Below are 25412 nucleotides of genomic sequence, written 5' to 3'. Positions count from 1 at the left end.
CCACAATGGGAAACCCCATTGGCCAGCTACAGGATGCAGGATCCCGCTGTGAGCGGGAGCACTCTGCACCAGGGTGTAGCGGGACAGAGAATCCCGCCCAGTGTATTTCCCAAGTCAGTCATTTCTTTGTTTTGGAGCATTTATTTGATTTTCTGATTCTGGAACAGTGGGAAATATAGACGATACACTTCCAATTATTTTTAACCCTCAAACAAATTCAATGATATGATTTTCTTTATTGGAATACTTTCTGCATTTTTTTCATTATCTATAGGTGTCATTGTGGCACATTGGTGAGCATTGCCACCTCACAGTGCCAGGGACGTGAGTTTCATTCCTGCCTTGGGTAACTGTCGGTGTGGAGTTTGCATGTTCTCCCCATATCTGCATGGGTTTCCTCTGGATGCTCTGGTTTCCTCCCACAGTCCAAAGATGTGCAGGCTCGGGGGATTGACCATGATCAATGCACGGGGTTATGGGGTTAGGGTGTGGTTTTGGATCTAGGTTGAGTGCTCTTTCGGAGGGTCGATGCAGACTCGATGGGCCAAGTGGCCTAATACTGCACTGTAGGAATTCAATGGATTCTATTAATATTCTCATTCTATAATGATCAATGTTTGAGCTAATCAATGTGTTGAATTATAAACTTCCGCTAGTGATCTTGTCAGTGAACTTGGGTTCTCTAAACATACAGCCTGCTTTTGTCGCCAGTACTTTTATTTAGCTCTTCTTCCCTACCTGTTTTCTTCTGCTTTCGATCCTCCACTACACCCAAGTTATTTATGTCTTGAGAAATGTGGTTGCCTTGATTTCCTTAATTTCTGCTTATTCAGTGGTCATATTTAAAGGGAGGAGCTGCATTAGGATAGTTTGCCAGTGCATTCTTGCCATGACGAACTGTCCCAGTGTAGGCTGGAGATCAGATTGATTAACCGCTGCACTAAAATGGACAGCCAATTACACTGGTTAAGAATGCAAATAGGGGTTATTTTGCAATCTCACTGGCATTTTGCCAATGCTGGAGTGGCTCCAACCCCACATGCAGAGTCCATCAGCTCAATATAGGCAGCCTCCCTGTGACAGGCAATGGGGACTTTCAGAGTCAATGCTCCATGCCTAAATGATGGGGTCACTGGCAGGATAGGCCTAAACAATTTTACAGGCGAGGTTTCCCTCTACTCCAAGAGTCCTACTGCATTCGTCCCTCCAGATTTCTTACTTATCTGAGAGCACCTCCATGTTGAGGCATCGTCATGGTGCCCGACCTGTCTCAGCAGCACCCACCTCTCCTGGTGGGGTTCCTGAGGCTGAAGAGCACCCTGCGGAGTTGTCAATTAAGTAGAGATTTCCACAAAGATTGCTGAGCCAGTCCAACTGCAAACAGAATATGGTTTGTAACCCCTGAGAATCGAGAAGCCTGTGGGTAAAATTGTGTGGGTAGATAGTGAAAGTGGTTATAATGAGGTTGGACCTTTAGCCAGTATTATTCTAGGTACTTTAACTGCTCTAATTTAGGTTATGAGTTTGAAAGTATGTTTATTGGTTTTGAGATCTAGATACCTCTTTTTGGTGAGCTGAGGATAGTGGATAGAAAAAACACTATAAATTGCCAACTACTGGTAGGGCTCTATGTTTCCACTGGTTGTTTCTCTTTATCAAAACACCAAAGCTAAAAAAATCCAAGTTTGCTTCTCTTTTCCTTCTCAATTGTAAGGATTGCCCACAAAGCAGTTATTATCAGTTTAATCTTGGTGAGTTGCTGCAGTGCATCCTGTGGATTAAAGCTACTGGACAAGTATGAGCTCACCAAAGAGAGTCAGCATTGATAGGACGACCAGGTCATATTAGGGTTACATTTCTGAGGAGGTCACTGACATGTGGGACCCGAGTGTCTATGCATGTTTATCAATATGAACTTCCATTGTATATTTGATAATGGTGCATACAAGAGATTATTCGCAAAACTAACAGCATATGGATGTGAAGGTAACCTTGTCATATGGTTTAATAACTGGTACAGCGGTAAGGCTTCTTCTGTAGGCTGTCAGTGATTCTGTTCTGGCCAATATCTTTGTTCCCTGAACATCCTTGTCATAGAACATAGAACATACAGTGCAGAAGGAGGCCATTCGGCCCATCGAGTCAGCACCGACCCTCTAAAGCCCTTACTTCCAAACTTGGACATAGGATATCATTTGTCCCAAAATATAATCGGATAATATTATGAGCAACAGTTATAAACATTGCATTTTTCTTTTATTTAGGACTTATGAATAATTTAAAGACATCACTTTGGTTAGGGCTAAATAGCCTGGATGCTGAAAAAGGGTGGCAATGGACTGATCAAAGCCCCTTCAGATACCTGAACTGGGCTCCCGGTAAGTGGTGGGAAAATGAATGTTTCAGTATCCAAAAAATTGAAAAAGGTACGGGTAAGCAACTCTTGGGCTGATTGCATGTGTCCCATAATCCTGTACGTGGAGGGCACAAATGTCACATTTATATCCAGTTTCACTGGGATTCTGTCCCATATTGATCAGATCTCAAGTTTTGTTTAGGATTAGCAGCATTTTTGGAGAGGCAGGCTACTTTATATTTCACAGTTCTGACAAAGGGGGCACACCTGAAATTTGAACATAGAGAGCCATAAATTAGTGGGAAGAGGTTTGAGGAGGGAGGGATTAGGGAGAGTGGAGTTGGGTGTTGATGGTAAACTTCCATCATTATTCCTCCGAACTGACTGAAACTTAAAATAATTTGGGCTTGCATAGAATAGTGTGAAATCCTTAAGTTGTTCTCTATACAGCCTCACGGCGCCGAGGTCCCAGGTTCAATCCCGGCTCTGGGTCACAGTCTGTGTGGAGTTTGCACATTCTCCCCGTGTTTGCGTGGGTTTCGCTCCCACAACCCAAAAGATGTGCAGGCTAGGTGGATTGGCCACGCTAAATTGCCCCTTAATTGGAAAAAAATGAATTGAGTAGTCTAAATTTATTTTTAAAAAGTTGTGCTCTGTCACTCAGTGTTCTGACACCTGGGGCGAAATTCTCCCCCAACGGCGCGATGTCCGCCGACTGGCGCCAAAAACGGCGCCAATCAGACGGGCATCGCGCCGGCCCAAAGGTGCGGAATGCTCCGCATCTTTGGGGGCCGAGCCCCAATATTGAGGGGCTAGGCCGGCGCCGGAGGGATTTCCGCCCCGCCAGCTGGCGGAAATGGCGTTTGTTGCCCCGCCAGCTGGCGGAAATGGCGTTTGGTGCCCCGCCAGCTGGCGTGGAAATGCGGCGCATGCGCGGGAGCGTCAGCGGCCGCCGACAGTTTCCCGCCCATGCGCAGTGGGGAGAGTCTCTTCCGCCTCCGCCATGGTGGAGGCCGTGGCGGAGGCGGAAGGGAAAGAGTGCCCCCACGGCACAGGCCCGCCCGCGGATCGGTGGGCCCCGATCGCGGGCCAGGCCACCGTGGGGGCACCCCCCCGGGGTCAGATCGCCCCCAGGACCCCGGAGCCCGCCCACGCCGCCTGGTCCCGCCGGTAAATACCAGGTTTGATTTACGCCGGCGGGACAGGCAATTTCTGGGCGGGACTTCGGCCCATCCGCGCCGGAGAATTGAGCGGGGGGTCCCGCCAACCGGCGCGGCCCGATTCCCGCCCCCGCCCAATGTCCAGTACCGGAGACTTCGGCGGGGGTGGGGGCGAGATTCGCGGCGGCCAACAGCCATTCTCCGACCCGGCGGGGGGTCGGAGAATGACGCCCATGGGGAGGAGTGGCATAATGGTATTGTCACTGGACTATCAAACCAAAACCCAGAGTATTGCCCTGGGATCCAGGTTCAAATCCCGCCATTGCAGGTGTTGAAATTTAAATTCAATAAAAATATGAATTAAAAAAATTGTCTAATGATTACTATGAATTGATTATTGCAAAAACTCATCTGGTTCAGAACTGCCCTTTAGGGAAGGAAATCTGCCATCCTGGTCGTGCCTACATGTGACTCCAGACCCACAGCAATGTGGTTGATTCTTAACTGTGCCCCTTCAAGCGCAATTAGGGCTGGGCAATAAATGCTGGCCCAACCTGAGACACCCATATCCCATGTGTAAATTTAAACAAACATTGTGATGTGAACCCGGAGCCCTTTGTTTCATGTTCAAAGATGACTGCACTGTCTCAATGTCTATCTCAGTGACAGGTCTATATTGAATGGATTGTAAAATGGCAACCACAGAGATTCCCACATCGCAACATCAAGCCAGACAGGACAAGTAGTTGCATTCCAAAACTCAAAAACCCCACTTTTTATAACTAACAAAATATCAAAACATCCCCCTTTTCCTAACAAACAGAAGACACATTTCCGTGCATTAACAATTCTTTGTTCTATTACTCAGTTTTTATTCTTGCATTCCATGTATAGTATTTACATCATGCAGGTCTCTTATTGATGTGCTTTTGTGTTGTCATTGTCCAGAGAGTATTGTTTCCGTAGCATTTGTTCCTATGGTAAGTTTTGTTGTTCCATTTTGTTTGTTGGGGGCTTGTAGTTTTCTGGGATTGACAGTGCTCTATACTCAGTACAGCTTGTGGAATCCCTCCTTCCTGACTGGCTAACTGCAGTGAAGGAACAGTTTTGCTCGTTGTTTGTATCTGCCTACAGCTGCGCCAGTATATTTGGTTGTTCACCTCCACCACATATGAGCAAGCTGACAAATTATCTATGCACGTCCCAAGGTTTCGCATGTAATTACTCCTCTTAAGGGCATTGAAGGTTTGCACCATGACTGGCTCCCCAATGCTCAGCTCTGGTAATTGTTTCGTAGTCTTCAAAATTAAATTTAGCTTTCTGTCATTTGACTTCTGGCTTCAGTAGCTTCTTTGCTTTTGGAAGAGTAATTTCCACACAGCGTGGCATTAGTCTTTGGCCTGAACTACTTTCAGTTGGTGTGTTTCTCCACTCCAAGATGACCTTGTATACATCCATGCCAGATTTGCATGATTTCTTGATGATTCCTTCGGCAGTTGTCCCTGCTTCCTTAGCTTTTCCACTCGACTGGGGATATCATGGAGATAACGTATAGGTTGAATCGCCTAGTCCTTTGTGAAGTGACTGAATTGTTCACTCGTGAACTGAAAGCCATTGTCACACATTACAATGTCTAAAATGCCATATGACTGAAGTGTGTTTCCAGGCATTTTACTGTGTTGCCTGCCATTGTTGAAGTTCATAGAATCATAGAATCATAGAAGTTTACAGCATGGAAACAGGCCCTTCGGCCCAACCAGTCCATGCCGCCCAGTTTTTACCATTAAGCTAGTCCCAGTTGCCCGCACTTGGCCCATAACCCTCTATACCCATCTTACCCATGTAACTATCTAAATGCTTTTTGAAAGACACAATTGTACCCGCCTCTACTACTACCTCTGGCAGCCCATTCCAGACACTCACTACCCTCTGAGTGAAGAAATTGCCCCTCTGGGCCCTTCTGAATCTCTCCCCTCTCACCTTAAACCTATGCCCTCTAGTTTTAGACTCCCCTACCTTTGGGAAAAGATGTTGACTATCTACCTTATCTATGCCCCTCATTATTTTATAGACCTCTATAAGATCACCCCTAAGCCTCCTACACTCCAGGGAAAAAAGTCCCAGTCTATCCAGCCTCTCCTTATAACTCAAACCATCAAGTCCCGGCAACATCCTAGTAAATCTTTTCTGCACTCTTTCTCGTTTAATAATATCCTTTCTATAATAGGGTGACCAAAACTGCACACAGTATTCCAAGTGTGGCCGTACCAATGTCTTGTACAACTTCAACAAGACGTCCCAACTCCTGTATTCAATGTTCTGACCAATGAAACCAAGCATGCCGAATGCCTTCTTCACCACCCTGTCCACCTGCGACTCCACCTTCAAGGAGCTATGAACCTGTACTCCTAGATCTCTTTGTTCTATAACTCTCCCCAACGCCATACCATTAACTGAGTAGGTCCTGGCCTGATTCGATCTGCCAAAATGCATCACCTCACATTTATCTAAATTAAACTCCATCTGCCATTCGTCGGCCCACTGGCCTAATTGATCAAGATCCCGTTGCAATCCTAGATAACCTTCTTCACTATCCACTGTGCCACCAATCTTGGTGTCATCTGCAAACTTACTAACCATGCCTCCTAAATTCTCATCCAAATCATTAATATAAATCACAAATAACAGTGGACCCAGCACCGATCCCTGAGGCACACCACTGGTCACAGGCCTCCAGTTTGAAAAACAACCCTCTACAACCACCCTCTGCCTTCTGTCGTCCAGCCAATTTTGAATCCAATTGGCAACCTCACCCTGGATCCCGTGAGCTTTAACCTTCTGCAACAACCTACCATGCGGTACCTTGTCAAAGGCTTTGCTAAAGTCCATGTAGACAACGTCTACTGCACTGCCCTCATCTACCTTCTTGGTCACTCCCTCAAAAAACTCAATCAAATTTGTGAGACATGATTTTCCACGCACAAAGCCATGCTGACTGCCCCGAATCAGTCCTTGCCTCTCTAAATGCTTGTAGATCCTGTCTCTCAGAATACCTTCTAGCAACTTACCTACTACAGACGTTAGGCTCACCGGTCTGTAGTTCCCAGGCTTTTCCCTGCTGCCCTTCTTAAACAAGGGCACAACATTCACCACTCTCCAATCTTCAGGCACCTCACCTGTGGCTGCCGATGATTCAAATATCTCGGTTAGGGGACCCGCAATTTCCTCCCTAGCCTCTCACAACATCCTGCAATACATTTCATCAGGTCCCGGGGATTTATCTACCTTGATGCGCTTTAAGACTTCCAGCACCTCCTCCTCTGTAATATGCACACTTCTCAAGACATCACTATTTATTTCCCTTAGTTTCCTAACATCCATGCCTTTCTCCACCGTGAATACCGATGAGAAATATTCATTCAGGATCTCACCCAACTCTTGTGGCTCTGCACATAGATGTCCTTGTTGATCCTTAAGAGGCCCGACTCTGTCCCGAGTTACTCTTTACCCCTTTATGTATCTGTAGAATCTCTTTGGATTCTCCCTTGCATTATTTGCCAAAGCAATTTCATGTCCCCTTTTTGCCCTCCTGATTTCCCTCTTAACTCTATTTCGACAATCTCTATAAGTTAGCTGGTCTACCTCCCAGTAGTCGGGATTCTACAATAATAAGATGATCAGTTCCTGCTAGTGTGAAGAAGTCTACTCCCAAGCTTCATCCATGGTCTGTTTAGGATGTCATACATCATCAACGGTGCTCTAGCTTATTTCGCTTGGTTTTCATTACAAGCACTGAACTAGCCAATGTGGTCTTTGATTTCATTGTTTAGCCAGTAGAGCACATCCATTGCCTTTCTCAGGCTTCATTTAATCTTTGATGGATTTCATGGATACACTTCCGCATCTCTCCTCTCATCTCCATAGGGATGATGATGCTCTTTACTTTGTACATGATATTATCTTGGGCTATCAATACATCTTGGTATGCCCAATATGCTCGTGATCACTGGTGTACTTGATGCTCTCAGGCCATCCTTTCATTACTCCTTGCAGCCTTTGGAGGATTTGTATCTCGTTAGGCAGCTCAATTGATTTGAGCAAGGTGCTCGTCTGTCATATTCAATGCCACGGCTGGGTTGATGACTTACAAATCACGTTGAGCTGCTGTTTGATGTTGAATCAGCATGTTTAGGGTTACCAGCCCGAGCTTTACTAATACTTCAACTGAGCTGAATAGCTGTTGCGTCCCATCTATGACGTGGAATTGACCTTCCTTCTTGCCATTGCATGGCCTCTCAGACTAATTTGTCCTCATGTTATGAGTATTGTGCCATCATAGAGCCTCCTCAATCTTACTTTCAAGCATTTAACTTTCAGATCACCTTGTTGAGCTAATCGCACATGTCTGTGGAAGTCATGACCTTGTATGATGTACCAGTGTCTATCTGACACTTCTTAATCATTTAATACTCTTTTACAGTGATCATTGTAAAAGTCACAAACCATTTATCACCTATAGATTTGACGGAATCAATCTGTTGGATGGTGTATTATTGCTCATCAGGCTCTTCTGCTGATATCTCACGATCTGCATAGGCTTGTTTTGCTTTTTTCTCACCAAACATTTGTGCGCAAAATGACTCTGCTTCTTGCAGTTAAAACACAGCTCTCATATGCTGGGCAATTATTCTTTTCCTTTGTCTGACGTCCTCTGCAGTATTTTCATCCTGCCCTTTGTCTGCAATTGTTCTGCTCCTTCAGTCTGCAGTGTCTCTCAGCAAAATGTATCTCCTGGTCTGCTCTGTCATATATGTGCTCTAACTGACATTTTACACGCTCTGCATTTCTGCGCATGTTTATGACTTTCCTGAGCATAAGATTCCCCTCTTTTACCAGATGTTCTCTCATTGAGGGTTCTAATATGCCTTAGAGAATTCTATTTTAAACCAGAATATCATTTAGTTGTCCAATTTCACATGACTGCAAGCTGTAAAACTGCAGTCACATACTGTCCAGTGGGTTCATTTGCACCTCGAGTTCTAGTGTTGAATGCATACCATTCATAAGTAGCGTACACTGGGTATTCAAAATACATTTTCACAGTGTTCAAAATCTCTGTTGTCTGTTTCCTTTGTTCATCGGATAGATTTAGGGTGGAATACATTTTGTAGCGGTCCCTCCCCACCAGTGTTAGGAGTGTAGTTACTCTTATCAGCTCTGGCTTGTTAGTTAGATCTGTTGCAAGCTTATAGTTTTGCCATTACAAGTGGTAAAACCACCATTTTTTGCCACATATAGCCTTTAATTTCTACTGGAATAGGGAGTGGAAAGCTTACTGCCATATTCACCCACCCAGTATTTTACTTGCAGCCTTCAATCTGTGTTTGCTTTTCCCTGTCTTTTTCCAGCAGCTCTTTTTGCAGATCTGATCATTTCTGTGTGCTTGAGCTGTGTCTTCTCTAACGCATTGCCAGATTTCAAAACTCTATTTTATCTCCACTCCCTAACACTAATGTTTCATGTACAAAGACGACAGAGCTTTCGCAGTGTCTGTCTCAGTGAGAGATCTTTATTGAATTGACTGTAGCGTGGCAAAGGTCACACAACTACAGCAAGCCATATAGCATATGTAGCACCATTGCATTTCAAAACCCAAACATCCAGAGCCAGCAATCATCGAAATCAGAACAAATTTTAACTTTCCCACCCCACATCACTCTTGGAAACCCTAAAAAAAGTTATGTCTTGTTCAAGTTAATTGGGTAATCATGGTGATGTGATTAATGAAATTTAGTAGACAACAGAATTGGACCCAAAAAATAAATTATATTTTCATGGAATGCTGTTAAATGATTAATGAGTAAACATTTAAACTAATTTTTAATATGTTTTTAGATAATATTTTAACTTCCATTTGGGCACATGCATGTCCCAATCTTCATTTGCTCTATGTGAAAATTATTGAAGGTTTGAGCGTTTTTAGTTTCCTGTATGGGGGTTACTGTGAAATTCCTTTAATGTGATTGGCTGCTTGGACAGCCTGATGGAATTACCCCTGCTCCACACTGAATTCCCAGTATAGAAGCCTTAACTGCAGAACAATTGCACAGCGATAGAGCTGAAAATCTCACCAAAGGTATAGCAGGATCTCTCAGCAAGACTAGGATCACAGTCAGAACGGCTTCACCGTTGAACCCCAAAATCCAACTCATGTGTTGGTTCGCTGCATAGCTGCTGATAGAATGGTAATATTGAACGTCCATTTTTAAAAATTATTATTAAACAAGCCATTTCAACAATGAATTGACAAAGTATTTTACATTTGATTTCAAACTGGTTTCCAGTAATGTTGCCCCAGAGACAATTCATTCAGTGAATGCCTCATATCTGTGCATTACTTACAGTATCGTAATTAGAATCTCAATAATTCACTTGTTGATATGACTAATTTTGTTTTTCTTTCTCTGTCAACTTAAGGATATCCATCATCTGAAGCAGATCATACATGCGTGGTTATGAATCCTTCCAGGGCAGCAAAGTGGGAATCCAAACCTTGTTCTCAGAAACTGGGATACATTTGTCAGGATGATAGTGGAAACGCAAACACTTCCAGGACGATTGAAGGTTAGCCCTGTTGGTGTGTCTAACATTCTGAGAGTAAATATTGCATGTACTAGTTGAACACAGAGCAACAAATGTCAACCAATGCAAGAAATTATTTCGAAGATTTCACTTTCATTTGAGGTAAGAATTCCAGTGGCTGTTTGTGAAACCGATTTCCTCTGTTAATGGTTTAGATGGGAAGGTCCTAGAATGGAAACCTGGCTTAAAAGGCCATAACTTATACTTTTTAAAAAAGAAAATATGGATGAATAATCATAGGACAGTCAAGTAGCTTTTAGCAACAGAAACCCCCCACTTAATAAACATGTAGTTTGACTATTATATAATACTCCTTCACCCCACCCACACCTTCACAAATGTACACCGATTTAAAAATAACACGGGTCACAAAAAATATATCTTGTGCTATAATGTTCTCAGTAAATACACAGTACCTGTAAACCAATAGGCCAACTGTGGTAAGGCAGTCCCCACTTTGAAATCAAGTGATAGATGTCACCCAATTGAATTCTGTGTATTTCTCCTCAAATCTTCCCAGATGATTATTACACTGAGAGCCAACAGGCCTCACTGAGCTCTGGCTTCCGTACGAGTGTTTACAAACTTTACTCTTGAAAAGACACACCTTAGAATCTTCTTCTAAACGATGCTTTCTCTTGGCTGTTTTCAGCAAGGATCCACTTCCAGAATTTCCAACTCTCCTTTAAGTTTTACTCTGCCTTGAATTATCATTTACTTTGAAGCTCCGACACAATCTCTCAGGTACCCAGCCATACCAATAGAACACTACTGCTCTACAGCTGTACTAAGCTCACCAACCTTAGGATTGCTTCAGATATAGTAATAATCTTTATTAGTGTCACACATAGGCTTACATTAACACCACAATGAAGTTCCTGCGAAAATCCCCTAGTCGCCACACTATGGCACACTGAGGAAGAATTCAAGATGTCCAATTCACCTAACAAGCAGATCTTTTGGAACTTGTGGGAAGAAACTGGAACACCCGGAGGAAACTCGGGCAGACACAGGGAGAACGTGCGGATTCCACACAGACAGTGACCCAAGTCGGGAATCGAACCCAGGTCCCTGGCGCTGTGAAGCAACAGTGCTAATCACTGTGCTACCGTGCCGCCCTCATCTGACCACCAGGACTACACCTTTTAGCTCTGTCTCTGTCCAGTTACTTTTCCCATTGACATTAGTTTTCCTGGGGCTTCTCTTTTCTAGGACTGCCTGTTCTTTATTTTCTGGGACTCACTTTCTTCCCATTACTCCATTGTTCTGCTTCTCTGCTTCTGGCATAGCTGTAAGAGTGTGTTCTCTCTAGATACCCAGCTACAACTGTCTTGTGTCCAGTTAAAAACTAAACTCAAAATATTGTTCTAATTTAAGGGTGGCCCCTGATTGGTAAGCAATAGCCTAGTCCTTTTTTATACTTGTTTGTTTTTCACCTTATATTCTCTAATCACAATACAGGCAGTTTTAAATAAAACCAAAACCTCTATACATTCAAACATATTTGTTTAACATGAATCTAAGTAAAGTTGCAATTTCTTACACAGACACATTAAAAGTAAACTAATTCAAATCTATACCTTATTTCTAAAATCCAATAATATAAACATAGATTACTTAAAACTACATATGTTTCCTGGCATTAGAAATAATAACCAGAAGTTTTCATAAACACATTTACATTAGCTCTGGTATTCCACTGAGGTCCTGATATCATGCTGTAACCTTGGTGGAAGATTAGTGGAACCCCCTGAACAACATCATAAATGGATGAAGATGGCCACTTATGCCATTTCTCCTGAAGTGCTGCTGTTCTTCTGCCAATTACATCAGAAAATTGGGAGAACCCCTATGGAACTTTAAACTAACATCATTATATTTCTCCTCAATAGATCTTTTATTTGTCCTTGGGATGTGAGTTTATTACCTGTCTCTAATTGCCCTTCAGAAGGTGGTAGTGAGGCACCTTCTTGAAACACTTCAGTCCACCTTACTCCAACAGAGCCATTACGGATACAGAGTTCCAGGAATTTGACACACCGACGATGAGCAAACAGCAATATAGTTTCAAGTCAGGATGGTGTGGGTCTCGGAGAGGAACTTGCAAGTACTGGTGATCCCATTGTCCTTTAGGGTGGTAGATGTTGTGGGTTTGGAACATGTTGTTGAAGGAACCTTGGTGAATGGCTACAGTAGATCTTGTAGATGATGCAACCTGCAGTCATTGTGCACTAATCGTGAATGGAGTGAGTGTATAAGGTGGTGTATGAGGTGCAGATCAAATGGGCTCTTTTGTCTTGGATGGTGTTGAACCTTTTGATTGTTATTGTAGCTATACTCATCCAGGCAAATGGTGAGTATTCCATAATATTCTGGACTTGTGCCTTGTAGATGGTGTTCTGGCTTTGTAGAGTCGGGGTGAGTTAATAGCTGCAGAATTTCCAGCCTCTGACCTGTTCTCATACATATGGGGCTGGATTCTCTATTTGGGAGACTATGGGTGGGATTCTCCTTTGCCCGATACTGATATCGTAATCGATGATCGGGCGGAGGATCCCTGTTTACGACCGAACCGGGGGTAGCACCTGTTTTCGGATGCTCCGCCCACCCCCACCCCCCACCAAACGGCATCATCGAAGAGTACGCCGCCCACCGTTGGGACGGCCTCAGGATGTTACCTGAAGACCCTCTCACGATGCTATGCCCCTGATGGGCCGAGTTCCTGACTGCACAGGGCACGTGTGTTCTCAGTTTTTGTGAACCTGGGGTGGCGGCTGCAGACAGTGTCCAGCGCCGCCACAGTCAGGCAGGATCCATGCTGCTGGTCGGGGGGGGCTTTGGCAAGGGCTGGGGGGCTGGTGGGCGGTGGCCCGGTGCTGGTGACGGTGTGTACAGGGGGCATTATCTGGCAGGTTGGGTCCACGCGCGACCGGTGCGATGTTGCATGGCGCAAGTGCTGCAGGTCATCACCGGCGCATGTGTGGCCATGGACCTGGCAATTCTCCTGGCGTTTATATCGGGAAGGCAATGCGTTTTGCATAGGAGGATCAGTGCGGGGGCGGCATCAGCATTTTTGTCGTAAAACCAGACACACCCTCCGGACATAGCCTTAAAATCTGAGAATCCAGCTCTATGTTCTTCTGCCAGAGATGAATTGAAACTAGTTTATGATCCCCCTGGGTGTGCAAACCGGCAAGCAATTCAGTATTCCCTGCCATGCAAATTTATGCATGGCTTGGAATTTGCGGAGGCATTCTGATAGTAAGGTTCTGCGGCTGGCCACACCCCCATACTTCACCTTTGCCCCCCCCCCCCTTCCCCCCCACACCATAGCCCCCCACCTTGGGATTTCTGGGTGTAGGGGGAGCCACACAGGGACCCATGGCTGAAGGCACCTCTTCCGACAGACCCCCCCCGCCCCCCCCCCCCCCACACACGTCCACCCCAAAAGGGACCACTGTCTGGAAGCTTTAGAGCAGTCCAGACAGGGGCAATGAGAAGAAGTACAGCTCTAAAACTTACCTTGAAGCTCAATGTGTCTGTTCCCCAAAGGAGAGCAGCTGTGCCTGCGTCTGGTTCCCACAGATCCATTAGCTGCAAGTTATTCTGAGCTTTGTGGTAGTGGTCTGTGATTGTCAGCTTCTCTAACAATCTGCAGCTTTGATTCATACATCTTCCTTCTCGATTCAGTGGCTTCAGTGATGAAACACAATGTTTACAAACAGTGACCACAAAGCAAAGAGAGGTATGTGCATTCCAAGCACTAAGTGCATTTCAATCACTCAAGCATGTGATTGCACACTCATTAAGACCCTTTGCATTCATTTACATGATCCCGCTATAACAATGTACAAACATACCTAATATACAAACATACTAATCAGGGACAGGAATGGGTTCGCCTCTTAACCTTGTTCTGCCATTTGATAAGATCATGGGTTGATCTGATAGAGGCCTCAACTCCACTTTCCTGCCGACCCCCTATATCCTCTGACTCCCTTGTAAATCGAAAATCTATCTGCCTCTACCTTAAAAATGCTTAGTGACTGTGGTGATATGTATTAGGGGTAGTATGGTACCTGTGAAGCCGAGAGGCTATTGACTGACAGGTCCCAGGTCCTGGTTGGATCTGCCACCTGCTGGCTCCGCCCAGAAGGCGGAGTATAAGAACTCGAGTTCTCCCAGCAGCCGCATTCTGTAACTGAGCTGCTGGGGAACAAGTCTTGCTTAATAAAGCCTCGATTGACTTCATCACTTCTCAACTTGAGTGAGTAATTGTTGCGCTACAATGACCCTATCTCTACTGCCCTCTTGGATGAAACAACCCTCTTGAGAGAAAATATTTCTTCTCCGCCCGTCTTAAATGGGACACCCCTAATTTTTAAACTGTGTCCCCTAATTATAGTTTCACCTGTAAGGTGACGCATCCTTTTGGTATTCAGTCTGTCAAATTCTCTCGGGATCCTATTTGTTTCAATAAGATCACCTCTCAATCTTCTAAACTTCAATCGATACAGGCCCAACCTGTCCAACCTATCCTCTTAAGATAACCACTTCAACACAGGAATCAGTTGAACATTCTCTGAACTGCTTTGAATGCAATTATGTCCTTTCTTAAATAAGAAGATCAAAACTGTGCCATGTAATGCAGATGTGTCTCAAAAATGTCCTTTTAGATTTGGAATTTTGACTAGGATTTCTTGTGTGGACTTTACTCATGTAGCTTCCTTCGGAATTTAGTCTGCGTGTAGGATCATTAGCTTCCCTGTGCAAGCCTGGGTACTGCCGAGTGCTGAGACATGACCACTAATCCAAAGTTCACAGTTCACTTTGGACACGCAGAAGTACATGGAAAAGACAAACCAATGGATTCCCAGTGCTCAGTACTGGCTCCAATTTTGTTCAACTTGTACACAAATGATCTTCCAAAAATGACCTCCCGAAAATCCTTGGGCAGGATTCTCCATTATTGACTCTATATCCCCACACCGGCTTAAAAACGATGGGGTTATCTGGGCCGCGCCATGCTCCACGGAGCCAGACCGAAGAAAGAGACCCCACGATCAGCCGTGCACCTGAGCCTCAAACCCCGCACATTAAATCCCCGGCCGCCTTTAAGGCCCCCCCCGGTCTCCGATCCGCCCGCCCCCGACCAGGGCGCCGCGCACTGAGTCCGCAGCTGCCACGCGAGCATCCCGACCGGCAATAGGTGGTTAGTTCCACACCGTCAGGAACTCAGCCGGTTGGGAGCGGAGCATTGCTGAGCGGGCCTCTGGCAATGGCCTCCCGGCGGCGCGGCTTACCGATTTTGCCGATGATGCCGATTTTTCGGTGTCCAGAGAATCGCTGAACCGGCGCCGGGCCCAATTATGGAGTCAAACTGGATTCTCCACCCCGGCGCCAGCAGCAATTTTGCCGTCGGGCTGCGGAGAATACAGCCCCATATCTGCTGATGGCACCTGCTTTGCAACTCAAGCCCCCGACTTCAACACCTTGGACCGAACCCTAAACAAGGACTTGGCAAAACTTGAACAATACTGCAACACATGGTGACTGAAGCCAAGCCCTGAAAAAACAGTTTCAGCTTATTCCATCTTTACAATGCAAAAGCCAACAAAGAGATTGGGCGAGATTCTCCGACCCCCGCCGGGTCGGAGAATCGCCGGGGGCTGGCGTGAATCCCGCCCCCGCCGGTTGCCGAAGTCTCCGGCACCGGAGATTCGGCGGGGGCGGGAATCGCGGCGCGCCGGTTGGCAGGCCCCCCCCCGCGCGATTCTCCGGCCCGGATGGGCCGAAGTCCCGCCGCTAAAATGCCTGTCCTGCCGGCGTAAATTAAACCACTTACCTTACCGGCGGGACAAGGCGGCGCGGGTGGGCTCCGGGGTCCTGGGGGGGGGCGTGGGGCAATCCGGCCCCGGGGGGTGCCCCAACGGTGGCCTGGCCCGCGATCGGGGCCCACCGATCCGTGGGCGGGCCTGTGCCGTGGGGGCACTCTTTCCCTTCCCCCTCCACCACGGTCTCCACCATGGCAGAGGCGAAAGAGACTCCCTCCACTGCGCATGCGTGGGAATGCTGTCAGCGGCCACTAACGCTCCCGCGCATGCGCCGCCCGGAGATGTAATTTCTGCGCCAGCTGGCGGGGCACCAAAGGCCTTTTCCGCCAGCTGGCGGGGCGGAAATTCGTCCGGCGCCGACCTAGCCCCTTAAGGTTGGGGCTCGGCCCCCAAAGATGCTGAGCATTCCGCACCTTTGGGGCTGGCCGATGCCCGTCTGATTTGCGCCATTTTGGGCGCCAGTCGGTGGACATTGCGCCGTTTCCGGAGAATTTCGCCCCTGGTGTCAAACCCAACTCAACAATTGCCTGGTTTCAATCTTTCAAGGCATGAGTGGTTCACCCTTAGCAGGTTCAGGGTTGACCACGGCCCCTGATTAGCCAACATTTATGGATGGGGCATTAGTGCTAGCCCCCTATGTGCCTGTGGGATAGAGAAAACGATGCATCAAATCATTGAGGAAAATCAATCCACAGACTCAATAGAGACCTGTCCACACTCAACACAGCATGACTGGAAGAAACTGCTTGGCTTAGGGACTTTGCATTCGCTAAATAAAATAACAACATTCTGCGCAACTTTAAAAAATCCCTACTTTTATATTGCATTCCCCTTGCAATAAACAACAACTTTCCATTTGTCTTCCTAATGACTTTCTATATCTGGATACTAACAGTTTGCAATTTGTGTCCCGGGACATCCTCAGTACTGCAGAGTCCTGTAATTTCTCCCCTTTTCAATAATATGCTGCATTTCTATTCTTCCTGCCAAAGTGGATACGTTTGCATTTTCCCATATTATATACCATAGTTCACACTTTCTCACATTATACTCTATAGGTCACATTGCACTTCATCTCACCCTACCCAGTTGTCACCCTACCCAGCTGCACCCTGCCCCAGCTGCTACATAACCAGCTACATAATCAGCTATCACCCGACTCAGCTATCACGCTACCCCACTATCACTTTACCCCCTTACCCAATTACCTCACCCACCCTACCACCTTACCCACTTAAAGCACCGGCCCTACCCACTTACACACCTATACATTCACCCATCAACTCATCCACTTATTCACTAATACCCAGAGAAGCTTTGGGACATTTAAACTCTTGTCAATACAGAACCTGTCAGCTACTGCTATAAAAAGGAACTTTGGCGCAGATTCTTTCTACTGCCCACTTCAAAGTTTCCTGCAGTTTTGCAGGACCCCCCAATGGAAGAGTAGTCAGAAAAATTGGAGGAAGGTAAGTGGGCAGTTTTTCCATCCGTATAGGGTTAGAAACAGGGACTACAATTTTGATATTAGTGTTGTTTCATATTTTTCCTTTGGCTTCAGTTATAATTATTGGTGCTTACTTCTGCTTTCTCGCCCTATTGCTAGATGTTTCAGGGACCAAGAGAATGGTAAACAAGCCACAGAACTATATCTCTTTATTTTTTTGGGGTGTGGGTGTCGCTGGCAAGGCTAGCATTTGTTTGTCCATCCCTGATTGTCCTTGAACTGAGTGGCTTGCCACACCATATCAGAGGGCAGTTAAGAGTCAACCATATTGCTGTGAGGCACATATAGGCCAGACCAGGTAAGGATGGCCGATTTCCGTCCGTAAAGGATAGACTGTTATAACAATTCAGATCCCTTATTTATTAGCTGAATTTAAATTCCACCTGCTCCCATAATGGGATTTGAACCCCAGAGACATTACCACGACACCACTATCTCCCCAGATTCACAGCATAGCAGGAATCCACTTGGCTCATCCCTACTGTACAGGCTCTTTGCTACAGCAATCCACATCTAGTACTGCTGTCCTCCAGTCTCCTTAGAGCTCCATCTTCTTGTGCATGAAATACTTAACTTGATTTTCCTGAAAGGAAACTGCAATATTTGCCTTAGCCAGTCCTTTGGCAATCCAATCGATGCTTCAAATTATCTTGCAAAGAAAATTCTCCTAACTTCTTTCTCACTCTCTCGCTGATAATTTTAAATTGATGATCCCTCATCGTTAGCTCCAAAATCAGAAGAAATAATCTTAGTCGCACCATCAAAGCATTTTATATTCTCAATATCTCAGATCTCTTCTTATAACTAGAGGTTTTTTTTAAGGGGCAATTTAGCATGGCCAATCCACCGACCCTGCACATCTTTGAGTTGTGAGGGTGAGGCACACGCCAACGCGGGGAGAATGTGCAAAGTCCACATGGACAGTGACCCGGGCCCCTTCTTACAATGAGAGTTGGCTATCTCTGGTGTCATCTGGGCCAAACTACTTTGTGTGCTCTTTATTGTTTAATATCCTTCCTAAAATAGGACACTGATAGGGCACAACGTACTCTAATTGCAACTTAAGCAATGTTTCAGAATTGTCGGAAGTTATCAACAATTTTAAATGAATTGCATTTGCTAAGGAAAAAGGAAGGAAACGGGAAAATAAATAGTGTTAAACATGGAATCAATAGAAGCTGGGTAATAGAAAGCAAAGATTCCACAATGCTGACTACAAAGTAAGTGCTAACATTTTGGAGAATTCTAGCTGTCATTCATATTTCTATTGAATCACATCCAAGTCATTACGATAGATTCCTGAACTGGCCTCATGTTGTTTTCTTCATTGACAGATTTCTGCTTTTCACCTGAGCACAAGATGTAGAAACTTTTAGTAACATACTATAGAAATGGTTTCCCTAGAAAATTCTCCAGCCTAGGAATTCGATGGCACCATCCCTGCTTGATAGGGTTCTATTTTAAGCAGAATAGCGTGAATAGAGGTTTAAATTAAATTTGATAAGGGTCATTGCAATGGCAGGGACAGATCATTTATGCAAGCTGGTTCTAAATAAAAGAAGTCAATCAGCAACAACACAGGAAAAGCAACTAAAATAATTCTAGCAACAAATACCAATTGGGAGAAATCATATAAAAGGAGTTGAGGATGTCATTAATTACATGGTAAAAACTTAGTTGGCCCACGGCAGTTACTAGTCAAGCAAATTTTTGGAGGGCTTTAGGCTACAAGTTAGAACAAGTTCTGGCATAATATAGAAAGAAAAAGATGAAAGAAAAGAAAAAGAAAACTTTAATTTTTGTGGTGCCTTTTATGATCCCAAGATGTCCCAAAGCACGTTACAACAACTTGCATTTATATTCCTAGAATCCATAGAATCCCTACAGTGCAGAAGGAGGCCATTCAGCCCATCGAGTCTGCACTGACCCTCTGAAAGAGCACCCTACCTAGACCCAATCCCCCGCCTAGCCCCTTAACCACACCTAACCTGCGTATCTTTGGACTGTGGGAGGAAACCGGAGCTCCCTGAGGAAACCCCTACAGTTACGGGAAGAACGTGCAAACTTCACACAGTCACCCATGGCCGAAATTGAACCCGGGTCCCTGGCGCTGTGATGCAGCAGTGCTAACCACTGTGCCAAAGTGCCATTGTGTCTTTCATGTAATAAAACGTTTCAAGGCGCTTCACAGAGTTATCATTAAACAACTAATGTAACATTTTTTGAAGCATTGGCACTGTTGCGATGCTTTAACTGCAGCCGTCACAAACAGCAATGTAATAATGACCAGATAATCTGTGTTTTTTAATGATGTCAGTTGAGGGATAAGTATTAGCCTGAAGCAATCGTCTTCAGAATAATGCCACGGATTCTTTGTATGCTTACCTAAGAGAGCAGATGTGGTCTTGGTTAAATGTCTCTTGGTGAGACCAATTTTGTAATCCTGCCTGTAGTTTAGGTGAATATCTCAAAACGGATATAGGTATTTTAGAAAGGATTCATGGAAGAGAACCCAGGGTAAGTACAGACCTGAGGGGGCTACGTTATGAAGGAAATGATCAAGCATCATAATTCCTGTTTGTCACAACAAAAATGGAGGAGAAACGGGATAAAGGCTTCAATAAAACAGCAGACGAGGTTGCTGCAAGCAAGCGATTCAACTTTGGGAAAGATTGTGGGACTAGAGTGTAATTATTCAAATTGAGTTCCTAAATTGAGTCCCCAGACCTTAGTCTGCAAAATCATTGGAGCCCATCTGTCAGTTATTAGCTCTTGTTTGCCTACTATTGAAGAATTACTGAATTTCTTTGAGCCCTTGCGAAATACTTAAGTAGTTATTAAGATGAAATGAAATGAAATGAAAATCACTTATTGTCACAAGTAGGCTTCAAATGAAGTTACTGTGAAACGCTCCTAGTCGCCACATTCCAGCATCTGTTCGGGGGGGCTGTTCCAGGAATCGAACTGTGCTGCTGGCCTACCTTGGTCGGCTTTCAAAGCCAGCGATTCAAAGCCTGTGCTAAACAGCCGGTTAGGTAAATACAAGTGTTTATTTTTGTAACTGAATAATAATAAATCTTTTTTCTTATTGAACGTAAGATTTTCCTTTGGCGTTAATACTGTCTTTGGAAGTTAGTACTTGCGAGGTGGTTGGTGGTCGAAGGGGTGGAATTTTGCGTTCGCTTTTCCAACAGTACCCCGCACAGAAACATTTGAAAACCATTTAACCAGAAAACACAAGTACAAAGTTCACATGGAAGGTGAAACATTGGAATAAACTTCCTTTCCCATACAAGCAGCGTAGTTTCCCAGCTGAAGAAGCTATTTTGGGGTTAATTAGCACGTCTAAAACAGATCTGAATCAATATCTGAATGTGGAGTTTGAAGATTGCAAGGAAATTAAAAGCACAGCTTGATTTTTATCAGGGGGAAGGGGGAGGAATGTTAAGACTGTTTTCTAACATATTTATAACTGGCTGATGATCCACTTTGTCCAAAGGGAGAAGATGAAATATGCACCTTCTGGTTTATTCATTGCTCAAGTGCAAGTTTTGTTGCTCCCTGACTGTGCTGAGGATCATCAGCATGTTTCTCTGTATGTTTATGTCCTTTCCGTAAGGGCAATGAAGGTCACCGAGTAGGTCGAAACAAAAACTTACTTTATTATAAAACTACTATTATATACAACTCCAGTAGTTCCCTACTGTGTCTTCTCTAGTCGGTGCCTTACTGGCCAATTCTATTTATATAAAGCCAGGTATTGCCCCCTTATCGGACGGGGGGGAGCTCGTATTTCACAAGATTCGCAAGGTAGTTAATCATCCCTACCCCGTAAGACCCGTGCTAGTTCTAACATCCTTCCCCCCCTCACCCCCTGCAAAGTCCGAAGAATCCTCCGACACCTGCGGGGAAGGAAGGCTCCACACTCTCTTTACATTCGGTTGGGTGTCATGCACCTGAGGTGGCAGGTCAGATGGCATGAACCTGAAAGGCAAACGATGCCTCCACTTGGAACAAGGCGGTGGCTAGTCCAGCTGGTGGTGGCTATACTGTGTGTTCCGCGTCTTGAGACTTCCGATGTTTGAGTTTCCATCTCCAAATCTGTGTCCACGACCGCAGACATCATGGTGTCCTGACCCTCTCGGCGTCCCGTCATGGGTAGCTGTGGCATCAGAGGTGGCTGGATGAGAACATTCCTATCATGAGGACGTTTTCGAAGAAGCGGTCACCTGGACAGAAGGTGGTCAAGGCACATTCGCATAATATGACCCTGGGCTTGCACCTGGTAAGAAACAGGCCCTGCTTGGTGGAGGATAATGTCAGAGATCCACTGGGTGCCGTCTATGATTTTCAAACAAACACCGAGTCACCTGAACAAAGTGCCTGAAAGGCTGTTATTGAATGGGGTCACGCCCTTGCTGTTCCTGGTTGTGATGCACCTATATCTGGAAAAATCATACTAAGGCAGGTAAGAAGTCTCCGGCCCATCAGCAATTCCGCGGGAGACACGCCAGTCATTGCGTGCGGAGTGGTCCTGTAGCAAAATAAGAAACGGGTTAGCCTCGTGTCCATCGATCCAGAAGACTGGGGGCGGCACAGTGGTTAGCACTGCTGCCTCACAGCGCCAGGGAGTCGGGTTCAATTCTGACCATGGGTGACTGTCTGTGCGGAGTCTGTACGTTCTCCCCGTGTCTGCGTGGGTTTCCTCCGGGCGCTCCGGTTTCTTCCCACAGTCCAAAGGTGGGCAGGTTAGATGGATTGGCCACTCTAAATTGCCCCTTAACGTCCAAAGGTTAGGTGGGGTTACGGGGATAGGGGGTGATTGGGCGTAAGTGGGGCGGTCTTTTGAAGATTTGCTGCAGACCTGATGGGCTGAATGGCCTCCTTCTGCACTGTAGGGATTCTATGATTCTATGATTGTTTCTTGAGGTCCGGTTTGAATGCTCCGCTCCGCTAAACCATTAGCAGCTGGGTGGTATGGGGCGGTACAAATGTACCACCCCATTTGCCTTCAGAAACACAGAATGCCGTTTTCAAAGACAAGTACTTCAGGGAGCCCTTACTTGCAAAACGATAAACACAACTTCTCAATAGTCACCCGGGGGGTGGTTTCAGCCATCTTGTCCACTATGAACCATTTCAAATGGGCATCAATCAACAAGAGGGACAAGGACCCCTGAAACAGTCCGGCAAAGTTGAAATGCAACACTGCCCACAGCCGGTCTTCCCATTCTCAATGATGCAGGGCATGACTGGTGGGAGCATCTGATCTTGTTGGCATATGGTGCATTGTTGGGCTATCTTCTCAATGTCTGCATCAAGGCCCGGCTACCATACACATCTGCGTGCCAGCATTTTCATCTTGGACACGCCTGGTTGACCGTTGTGGAGGTCTTTAAAGATCTAATCTCCTTTGGCTATGCGTGTACCCCACAGCAGGATACCATCCTGTACACTGAACTGAGACAGCTTGGGGGAAAATGCCCTTAACTCGCCTGTGAGCAGTCGATACTGTCCACCGTATAAGACCACGTACTGAACTTTAGATAGGATTGAGTCCGTCTGGGTTCACTCACAGATCTGCAACAATGTGGAGGGGAGCACGTCCTTGCAATTTAGAGTTGCAACTACCTCGACTGTTCTGGGGGTCGATAAGGGGCCTGTCAACAAAGGCAACCGGCTCACTGCATCAGCATTCAAAATTTGCCTCCCTGACCTATGTTCAAAGGAATACTCGTAGGCAGCAAGTAACAAGGCCCAGTGCTGGATTAGCGCAGAAGCAATGAGCGGAATTGCTTTATCCTCCTTGAAAAGCCCGAGCAAAGGCTTATGATCCATAACGAGTGTGAAGTGGCGGCCATAGGCGTATTGATGAAAACATTTCACGGCGAAGCCCACCACCAGACCTTCCTTCTTGACCTGTGCATACTTTCATTTTGCTGTAGTCAATGAACAGGAGTCGATGGCGATCGGCCGTTTCCTGCCATTCTCCATTACGTGGGACAGGACAGCCCCAATACCGTAGGGTGAAGCATTGTATGTGATGAAAAAGGGATTGGTGGGATCGCAATGGGTCAGTAACATGGGCAGGACTGGAACCGATGTCCTAGGGGGGGTGTTTGCTAGAGTTGTTGGGGAGAGTTTAAACTAATGTGGCGGGGGATGGGAACCGATGCAGGAAGTTGGAAGGTAGTAAAACAGGGACAGAAATAAAAGGCAGTAAGGGGGAAAGTGTAAGGCAGAGAAGTCATAGTCAAAAATCAAAAAGGGCGACAGTACAAGGTACAGTGACTGAGGGGAGCTCAGTGAATAGGACCAGGAATACTAAAAGGAATAAAACTGGAAGTAAGAACATTAATGGTAAGCGACGCAGCAGGTTGTTACATGAAGATATGGGGTCAACGACAAGGAGAATTAGGAGAAAAGTTAAGAGGAAATATAATTTAGGAGAGGTTACTGATCGAGGTGTTAAGATTCAGAACTGAGGTAGAAAAAAACAACATGAGTGTACTTTACCTGAATGCCCGTAGTATTCGGAATAAGGTAAATGAGTTGATGGCGTAAATCATCGTGAATGACTATGATTTAGTGGCCATTACTGAAACATGGTTAAAGGATGGTCACGACTGGGAGTTAAATATCCGAGGGTATCAAACTATTCGGAAGGACAGAGTGGATGATAAGGGAGGTGGTGTAGCTCTGTTAACTAAGGATGACATCCGGGCAATAGTAAGGGATGGCATCGGTGCTATGGAGGATAAGGTTGAATCCATTTGGGTGGAAATCAGGAATAGTAAGGCGAAAAAGTCACTGATAGGAGTAGTCTATAGGCCACCAAATAGTAACATTATGGTGGGGCAGGCAATAAACAACGAAATAACTGATGCATGAAGAAATGGTACAGTAGTTATCATGATGGATTTTAATCTCCATGTCGATTGGTTTAACCAGGTCGGTCAAGGCAGCCTTGAGGAGGAGTTTATAGAATGTATCCGCAATAGTTTCCTAGAACAGTATGTAATGGAACCTACGAGGGAACAAGCGGCCCTAGATCTAGTCCTGTGTAATGAGACAGGATTGATTCAGGATCTCATAGTTAGGGATCCTCTCGGAAGGAGCGATCACAATATGGTGGAATTTAAAATACAGATGGAGGGTGAGAAGGTAAAATCAAACACTAGTGTTTTGTGCTTAAACAAAGGAGATTACAATGGGATGAGAGAAGAACTAGCTAAAGTAGACTGGGAGCAAAGACTTTGTGGTGAAACAGTTGAGGAACAGTGGAGAACCTTCCAAGCGATTTTTCACAGTGCTCAGCAAAGGTTTATACCAACAAAAAGGAAGGACGGTAGAAGGAGGGAAAATCGACCGTGGATATCTAAGGAAATAAGGGCGAGTATCAAATTGAAGGAAAAAGCATACAAAGTAGCAAAGATTAGTGGAAGATTAGAGGACTGGGAAATCTTTAGGGGGCAACAGAAAGCCACTAAAAAAGCTATAAAGAAGAGTAAGATAGATTATGAGAGTAAACTTGCTCAGAATATAAAAACAGATAGTAAAAGTTTCTACAAATATATAAAACAAAAAAGAGTGGCTCAGGTAAATGTTGGTCCTTTAGAGGATGAGAAGGGAGGTTTAATAATGGGGGATGAGCTATTGGCTGAGGAACTGAACAGGTTTTTTGGGTCGGTCTTCACAGTGGAAGACACAAATAACATGCCAGTGACTGATGGAAATGAGGCTATGACAGGTGAGGACCTTGAGAGGATTGTTATCACTAAGGAGGTAGTGATGGGCAAGCTAATGGGGCTAAAGGTAGACAAGTCTCCTGGCCCTGAGGGAATGCATCCCAGAGTGCTAAAAGAGATGGCTAGGGAAATTGCAAATGCGCTAGTGATAATGTACTAAAATTC

General features: G+C 45.3%; 1 protein-coding gene across 1 annotated transcript in view; it reads left to right on the top strand.

Moving 5' to 3' along the window:
* mrc1a (mannose receptor, C type 1a) overlaps window positions 1–25412 on the top strand; it is a 245320-nt gene that overhangs the window by 53835 nt on the left and 166073 nt on the right. The window contains exons 5-6 of the mRNA XM_072508574.1: window positions 2265–2378; window positions 9994–10140. Coding sequence (XP_072364675.1) covers window positions 2265–2378; window positions 9994–10140 — 261 coding nt within the window. The remainder of the gene's footprint in view (window positions 1–2264; window positions 2379–9993; window positions 10141–25412) is intronic.

This window comes from Scyliorhinus torazame, chromosome 6 (assembly GCF_047496885.1).
Source record: "Scyliorhinus torazame isolate Kashiwa2021f chromosome 6, sScyTor2.1, whole genome shotgun sequence".
Classification (NCBI taxonomy): domain Eukaryota; kingdom Metazoa; phylum Chordata; class Chondrichthyes; order Carcharhiniformes; family Scyliorhinidae; genus Scyliorhinus; species Scyliorhinus torazame.
This window is presented reverse-complemented; position numbering and strand designations above follow the sequence as displayed.